Source organism: Gobio gobio (genome assembly GCF_949357685.1).
Source record: "Gobio gobio genome assembly, chromosome: 4".
Classification (NCBI taxonomy): Eukaryota; Metazoa; Chordata; class Actinopteri; order Cypriniformes; family Gobionidae; genus Gobio; species Gobio gobio.
This window is the reverse complement of record NC_137100.1, coordinates 2,252,497-2,262,802: the sequence shown is the minus strand read 5'-3', so window position 1 is coordinate 2,262,802 and position 10,306 is coordinate 2,252,497. Positions and strand designations below refer to the sequence as shown.

Here is a 10,306-nt window from a genome sequence, read left to right as displayed (position 1 = left end):
ACGACGCGTCGATGACGTCGACTACGAAAATACGTCGACGTGCGTGAAATGCGTCGACGCGTCGGCGGCACATTATTTACGTTCTAGAATGGAACAGCAGATCTAGAATAATGGCAGCTTCTGCACCCGGGCATAGTGAAAATGATCATTTATCATATAAAGCCAGACCGCGACATTCAAAAGTGTGGGAGTACTTTAAACAGAAGCCGAATAAAACTGTGCTTTGTTCGCGCTGTAACGCTGGTTTATCACTGCGCGCGGTGGCAGAGCAGAAGCTGTGCGCGTGGAGAGCGGGAGCTTTCACACTGCAGTCAGTGTTGCCAAGTCCGCTTTTTTCCGCGGAATTGGGCTACTTCACACTGTTGCCGCGGGCTGTGTCTCATGTCCGCGGGTTGAAGCAAAAAAACACACATATTTAACCCCCCGAACGCGATGTTTACCAGAGAACCTCCCCGAAACGCGATTGGGCTTGTTTTGGACTAGTTTTGAGTAACGAATGGGTGGGTTTTGTTGTGTAAACCTGGCAACCCTGCTGCCAGTGTTCTCTCGCGCAGCTGAACGTGGCGCGTGTATTGCAACAGACGGTCACATTTTCCTGTTTTCTTCTCCGACCCCAGTACGTCTCGTGCTTTTATTTATTATGGGCTGCATATATCTCCTGTTAATGCGACCTGGTTCCGCTCTGTCCCAAACACATATGCATAATAACTTGCTGTATATAGGTAGTTTACATGATTAAAGTAACATTAAAGTTAAGATATGCCTCTAGCTTTAATCATTTAAATGTGTCTTTGAAGTTTGGGCAAAAACTTCTGGCAGCTTTAGTCGTTGTTTATGCACATGTATCTTCAAAATAGACGACTAGTTATACTATATTAAAACTATGCTGAAAGCTCCTGTATGTGAACCTTTTGCAGATAAATACAGGTGCATTTTCGTTTACTATTGACACAAATCAATAAGTAAATCATACTCACCTACTATAGTAAACAACTTTTCCTAATTAGGCCTACTCTGTATACATTTTATGATGAATAGTATCATTATATATCGTTAGCCTCATAGCATAATTGCCTAAGTCATATTTCAATGTTTTTGGTAAACAAGAAAAAAAAAAAATTTAGGTATTTTTTCACAGTAAAGTTAGGCAGATATCTCAATTGGGCCAACAAATGACTTAGGCAATTATGCTATGAGGCTAACGATATTATGTTTAAAAAGCTTCTTTTGTTCATATATTTCATTATAAAATGGCATACTATGTACACTACCCTTCCTGAAATACAATTAATATTGTCATCATTCATTGATTTCATGTTAAAACAATATACAAATTCACTACCCTCTTTGAAATACAATAATCAGTAAAAAAGAATAATAAGATTAATCTGGAAAAATAATCGTTAGATTAGTCGACTAATCGAAAAAATAATCGTTAGTTGCAGCTCTACACTGAACACACACTGAACACACACTGAACACACACTGAACACACACTGAACACACACTGAACACACACAGAACACGCACTGAACACTGAACACACACTGAACACACACAGAACACACACTGAACACACACTGAACACACACTGAACACACACAGAACACACACTGAACACACACTGAACACACACTGAACACACACTGAACACACACAGAACACACACAGAACACACACAGAACACACACAGAACACACACTGAACACACACTGAACACACACAGGACACACACTGAACACACACTGAACACACACTGAACACACACTGAACACACACAGAACACGCACTGAACACTGAACACACACAGAACACGCACTGAACACACACTGAACACACACAGAACACACACTGAACACACACAGAACACACACTGAACACGCACTGAACACACACTGAACACACACAGAACACACACAGAACACGCACTGAACACTGAACACACACTGAACACACACAGAACACACACAGAACACACACAGAACACACACTGAACACACACTGAACACACACTGAACACACACAGAACACGCACTGAACACTGAACACACACTGAACACACACTGAACACACACTGAACACACACTGAACACACACTGAACACACACTGAACACACACAGAACACACTGGACACACACTGAACACACACTGAACACTGAACACACACTGAACACACACAGAACACACTGGACACACACTGAACACACACTGAACACTGAACACACACTGAACACACACAGAACACACTGGACACACACTGAACACACACTGAACACTGAACACACACAGAACACACACTGAACACACACTGAACACACACAGAACACACACAGAACACGCACTGAACACTGAACACACACTGAACACACACTGAACACACACTGAACACACACTGGACACACACTGAACACACACAGAACACACACTGAACACACACTGAACACACACTGAACACACACAGGACACACACAGGACACACACGGGACACGCACTGAACACTGAACACACACAGAACACACACTGAACACACACTGAACACTGAACACACACTGGACACACACTGAACACACACAGGACACACACAGGACACACACAGAACACGCACTGAACACTGAACACACACTGAACACACACTGAACACACACTGAACACACACTGAACACACTGGACACACACTGAACACACACAGGACACACACTGAACACACACTGAACACACACAGGACACACACAGGACACACACAGGACACGCACTGAACACACTGAACATACACTGAACATACACTGAACACACACTGAACACACACTGAACACACACTGAACACACACTGAACACTGAAAACACACTGAACACACTGAACACACTGAACACTGAACACACACTGAACACACACTGAACACACTGAACACACACTGAACACACTGAACACACTGGACACACACTGGACACACACTGAACACACACTGAACACACACTGAACACACACTGAACACACACTGAACACACACTGAACACACACTGAACACACACTGAACACACACAGGACACACACTGAACACACTGAACACACACTGAACACACACTGAACACACACAGGACACACACAGGACACACGCTGAACACACACTGAACACACACAGGACACACACTGAACACACACTGAACACACACAGGACACACACTGGACACACACTGGACACACACTGGACACACACTGAACACACACTGAACACACACTGGACACACACTGGACACACACTGGACACACACTGGACAGCTACTGAACACACACTGAACACACACAGAACACACACTGAACACACACTGAACACACACTAAACACTGGACACCTACTGAACACACACTGAACACACACAGGACACACACTGAACACACACTGAACACACACAGGACACACACAGGACACGCACTGAACACACTGAACATACACTGAACACACACTGAACACACACTGAACACACACTGAACACACACTGAACACACACTGAACACACACTGAACACTGAAAACACACTGAACACACTGAACACACTGAACACTGAACACACACTGAACACACACTGAACACACTGAACACACACTGAACACACTGAACACACTGGACACACACTGGACACACACTGAACACACACTGAACACACACTGAACACACACTGAACACACACTGAACACACACTGAACACACTGAACACACACTGAACACACACAGGACACACACAGGACACACACAGGACACACACTGAACACACACAGGACACACACTGAACACACACTGAACACACACAGGACACACACTGGACACACACTGGACACACACTGGACACACACTGAACACACACTGAACACACACTGGACACACACTGGACACACACTGAACACACACTGGACAGCTACTGAACACACACTGAACACACACAGAACACACACTGAACACACACTGAACACACACTAAACACTGGACACCTACTGAACACACACTGAACACACCCTGAACACACACTGAACACACACTGAACACACACAGAACACACACAGAACACACACAGAACACACACTGAACACACACAGAACACACACAGAACACACACTGAACACGCACTGAACACGCACTGAACACGCACTGAACACGCACTGAACACACACTGAACACACACTGAACACACACTGAACACACACTGAACACACACAGAACACACACAGAACACACACAGAACACACACAGAACACACACTGAACACACACAGAACACACACAGAACACACACAGAACACTCACTGAACACACACTGAACATACACTGAACACACACAGAACACACACTGGACACACACTGGACACATACTGAACACACACTGAACACTGAACACACACTGAACACACACTGAACACACACTGAACACACACTGAACACACACTGAACACACACTGAACACACAATGAACACACACTGAACACACACTGAACACTGAGCACACACTGAACACACACTGAACACACACAGGACACACACAGGACACACACAGGACACACACTGAACACACACAGGACACACACTGAACACACACTGAACACACACAGGACACACACTGGACACACACTGGACACACACTGGACACACACTGAACACACACTGAACACACACTGGACACACACTGGACACCCACTGAACACACACTGGACAGCTACTGAACACACACTGAACACACACAGAACACACACTGAACACACACTGAACACACACTAAACACTGGACACCTACTGAACACACACTGAACACACCCTGAACACACACTGAACACACACTGAACACACACAGAACACACACAGAACACACACAGAACACACACTGAACACACACAGAACACGCACAGAACACGCACAGAACACGCACTGAACACGCACTGAACACGCACTGAACACGCACTGAACACGCACTGAACACACACTGAACACACACTGAACACACACTGAACACACACAGAACACACACAGAACACACACAGAACACACACAGAACACACACTGAACACACACAGAACACACACAGAACACACACAGAACACTCACTGAACACACACTGAACATACACTGAACACACACAGAACACACACTGGACACACACTGGACACATACTGAACACACACTGAACACTGAACACACACTGAACACACACTGAACACACACTGAACACACACTGAACACTGAACACACACTGAACACACACTGAACACTGAGCACACACTGAACACACACTGAACACACACTGAACACACACTGAACACACACAGAACACACACTGAACACACACAGAACACACACTGAACACACTCTGAACACACACAGAACACACACTGAACACACACAGAACACACACTGAACACACACTGAACACACACAGAACACACACAGAACACTCACTGAACACACACTGAACACACACTGAACACACACAGAACACACACAGAACACACACTGGACACACACTGAACACACACTGAACACACACTGAACACACACAGAACACACACTGAACACACACTGAACACACACTGGACACACACTGAACACACACTGAACACACACTGGACACACACTGAACACACACTGAACACACACAGAACACGCACTGAACACGCACTGAACACACACAGAACACGCACTGAACACGCACTGAACACGCACAGAACACGCACTGAACACGCACAGAACACACACTGAACACACACTGAACACACACTGAACACACACAGAACACACACTGAACACACACTGAACACGCACTGAACACACACAGAACACACACTGAACACACACTGAACACACACAGAACACACACTGAACACACACTGAACACACACTGAACACACACTGAACACACACTGGACACACACTGAACACACACTGAACACACACTGGACACACACTGAACACACACTGAACACACACAGAACACGCACTGAACACGCACTGAACACACACAGAACACGCACTGAACACGCACTGAACACGCACAGAACACGCACTGAACACGCACAGAACACACACTGAACACACACTGAACACACACTGAACACACACAGAACACACACTGAACACACACTGAACACACACAGAACACACACAGAACACACACAGAACACACACTGAACACACACAGAACACACACAGAACACACACAGAACACTCACTGAACACACACTGAACATACACTGAACACACACAGAACACACACTGGACACACACTGGACACATACTGAACACACACTGAACACTGAACACACACTGAACACACACTGAACACACACTGAACACACACTGAACACTGAACACACACTGAACACACACTGAACACTGAGCACACACTGAACACACACTGAACACACACTGAACACACACTGAACACACACAGAACACACACTGAACACACACAGAACACACACTGAACACACTCTGAACACACACAGAACACACACTGAACACACACAGAACACACACTGAACACACACTGAACACACACAGAACACACACAGAACACTCACTGAACACACACTGAACACACACTGAACACACACAGAACACACACAGAACACACACTGGACACACACTGAACACACACTGAACACACACTGAACACACACAGAACACACACTGAACACACACTGAACACACACTGGACACACACTGAACACACACTGAACACACACTGGACACACACTGAACACACACTGAACACACACAGAACACGCACTGAACACGCACTGAACACACACAGAACACGCACTGAACACGCACTGAACACGCACAGAACACGCACTGAACACGCACAGAACACACACTGAACACACACTGAACACACACTGAACACACACAGAACACACACTGAACACGCACTGAACACGCACTGAACACACACAGAACACACACTGAACACACACTGAACACACACAGAACACACACTGAACACACACTGAACACACACTGAACACACACTGAACACACACAGAACACACACTGAACACACACTGAACACACACTGGATTTCACACTGGAGTCTTGATCCATTCATAAACACACATCTGCACAATGTTTATTAATGAGCAGTTTATTAATGAGCAGTTTATTAATGATCAGTTTATTAATGAGCAGTTTATTAATGAGCAGTTTATTAATGAGCAGTTTATTAATGAGCAGTTTATTAATGAGCAGTTTATTAATGAGCAGTTTATTAATGAGCAGTTTATTAATGAGCAGGTTATTAATGAGCAGTTTATTAATGAGCAGTTTATTAATGAGCAGTTTATTAATGAGCAGTTTATTAATGAGCAGGTTATTAATGAGCAGTTTATTAATGAGCAGGTTATTAATGAGCAGTTTATTAATGAGCAGTTTATTAATGAGCAGTTTATTAATGAGCAGGTTATTAATGACAGTGATCTGCTGTCTGTGCAGGGGAAGGCATGGAGTGGGCAGAATTGATATCGTGGAGAACCGCTTCATTGGGATGAAGTCCAGAGGTAAGGATGTCACGTTTATGCTTGTGTGCGATTCCTTTATCCACAGAAACTGCTTTCAAAATGGACGCTTTATCAGTTCATGCCATTCCCTGCGGATCCAACACGTGACTTTATGAGGACGAAGAGTTGTAGCTCAAACCGGAATATTCATTAATTATTATTAAATAATTAAATAATTATTATAATTATTATTTACAAAATATATTAAAACATTTATAAATGTATAAAATTTTACACACACACACACACATTCACTCACACACACACTCACACATGTTTGTTTTTGGGAAATGTGAGGACATTCCATAGGCGTAATGGTTTTTATACCGTACAAACCGTATTTTCTATCCCCTTACACTGCCCCTAAACCTACCCATCACACACACACACACACACACACACACACTGCCCCTAAACCTACCCATCACACACACACACACACACACACACACACACACACACACACACACACACACTGCCCCTAAACCTACCCATCACACACACACACACACACACACACACACTGCCCCTAAACCTACCCATCACACACACACACACACACACACTGCCCCTGCCCCTAAACCTAGCCCTCACAGGAGACTGTGCAGTTCACTTTCTGGGAAAAAACCTCATTCTGTGATTTATAAGCATTTTGAAAAGTGAGGACATGGGGAACGTCCTCATATTTCACCCTCTTTTTGTAATACCCATGTCATTATACACATTTGTGTCCTGATATTTCACAAAAACATGCCCACACACACACACACACACTCACACAGGGTTTTTTTTTAAATGTGAGGACATTCCATAGGCGTAATGGTTTTTATACCGTACAAACCGTATTTTCTATCCCTTTACACTGCCCCTAAACCTACCCATCACACACACACACACACACACACACACACACACACACACACACACACACACACACACTCACACACAGACACACACACTTATATATAATTAAATATAAATATAGATTTTTTCCACTTATTTTTGTCAATAATAATAATAATACATTTTCCTATATTATTATGACATATGAATATAATTTTGTCATAATTTCTTTACTTGCACTTTTAATTTATGATCATCATTACTATAAATCCCCTCACGCATCATCTTCCTCTCAAATATCTAAACACTAAAACAATCAAGACACGTTTGCTGAAGCAAAATGACTGAAGATATTGGAAAAAAAATGGGTTTGTGCTAAAAAACAAGAACTAAAATCAGCCATCTTGTTTTTTCTTTTGCATTAGGAGTGTTTCTCTGACTCCATTGGCTGATGTTAGTTGTGGTTTTAAGCACAAACTCACGTCGTTTTGATGACTATCTTCAGTCATTCGGCTTCTATGTATCGAGGCATTAGGTGTTCCTGAACACTTTCCGGATGCGCTGCTGTATATAAAGACACAAGTAACTTTTGTTTGAGATATTTGTGCTGGAAAACAAGACAAGGCGTCACACGCTGGTCCCCGGGGCCGTTTGTGACAGCGGCGGCCCTCCTCACGACGCTCTGATTGCCAAATTGACTCCGGCTTCACGGCAGACTGGCAGGCGGGAATTGGAAAATACGGAACGTCTTGTTTTCCACCCGGTTCACAGCAGATCAGACCTGTTGTTCTGCGCAGGATGTGGAAGTGTGCGTTTAGCGGCCCCTGACAGCCTGTGTTTATGTGACACAGTCCAGGAGAAGCCAGTGAACCGAGCGCTCATCCACAGCTCCAGAGAGCCACTGTCATCCCGACGGCGGAGGAAGGATTGATCCGGCGGGATGAGGATTCCTCATGCTTTTAATCATCTTTACTTTCTGCATTCAAATACTGCCACTCAGACCAAAAACACAGTTCTTTTATTCATCAAGGGCGCGTTAAATTGATCAAAAGTTACAGTCAATAGAATAATAAATGTTTTTCAGTTCTTTAGAACGTTCTATTCATATAATAATCGCGTCATTCGCACCACCTCATTAGCGCAAATCGAGTCATTCGCACCACCTCATTCGAACAAATCGAGACATTCGCACCACCTCATTCACGCAAATCAAGTCATTCGCACCACCTCATTCACGCAAATCGAGTCATTCGCATCACCTCATTCGCGCAAATCGAGTCATTCGCACCACCTCATTCGCGCAAATCGACTCATTCGCACCACCTCATTCGCGCGAATCGCGTCATTCGCACCACCTCATTCGCGCAAAACGCGTCATTCGCACCACCTCATTCGCGAATGCTGCGCCGTTCGCGCCACCTCATTCGCGCAAACCACGTCGTTTGCGCCATCTCATTCACGCAGACCGCGTCGTTCGCGCCACCTCATTTGCGCGAATCGCATCATTCCCGCAAATAGCGTCATTCACACCACCTCATTCGTGCAAATCGAGTCATTCGCACCACCTCATTCGCGTGAATCGCATCATTCGCACCACGTCATTCGCGAACGATGCGTCCTTTGCGCCACCTCATTCGCGCAAATCGTGTCATTCGCACCACCTCATTCACGCAAATCGACTCATTCGCACCACCTCATTCGCACAAATCGTGTCATTCGCACCACCTCATTCACGCAAATCGAGTCATTCGCACCACCTCATTCACGCAAATCGAGTCATTCGCATCACCTCATTCGCGCAAATCGTGTCATTCGCACCACCTCATTCACGCAAATCGAGTCATTCGCACCACCTCATTCACGCAAATCGAGTCATTCGCATCACCTCATTCGCGCAAATCGAGACATTCGCACCACCTCATTCACGC

At 44.7% G+C, this 10,306-nt stretch overlaps 1 protein-coding gene across 2 annotated transcripts in view; it reads left to right on the top strand.

Annotated features, from left to right (window-relative positions):
- The window catches only part of ass1 (argininosuccinate synthase 1), an 81,516-nt gene that overhangs the window by 51,790 nt on the left and 19,420 nt on the right, over positions 1 to 10,306 (top strand). For both annotated transcript variants that reach the window (XM_079815399.1, XM_079815398.1), the window contains exon 11: positions 7,471 to 7,535. In XM_079815399.1, the coding sequence (XP_079671525.1) occupies positions 7,471 to 7,535 (65 nt within the window). The remainder of the gene's footprint in view (positions 1 to 7,470; positions 7,536 to 10,306) is intronic.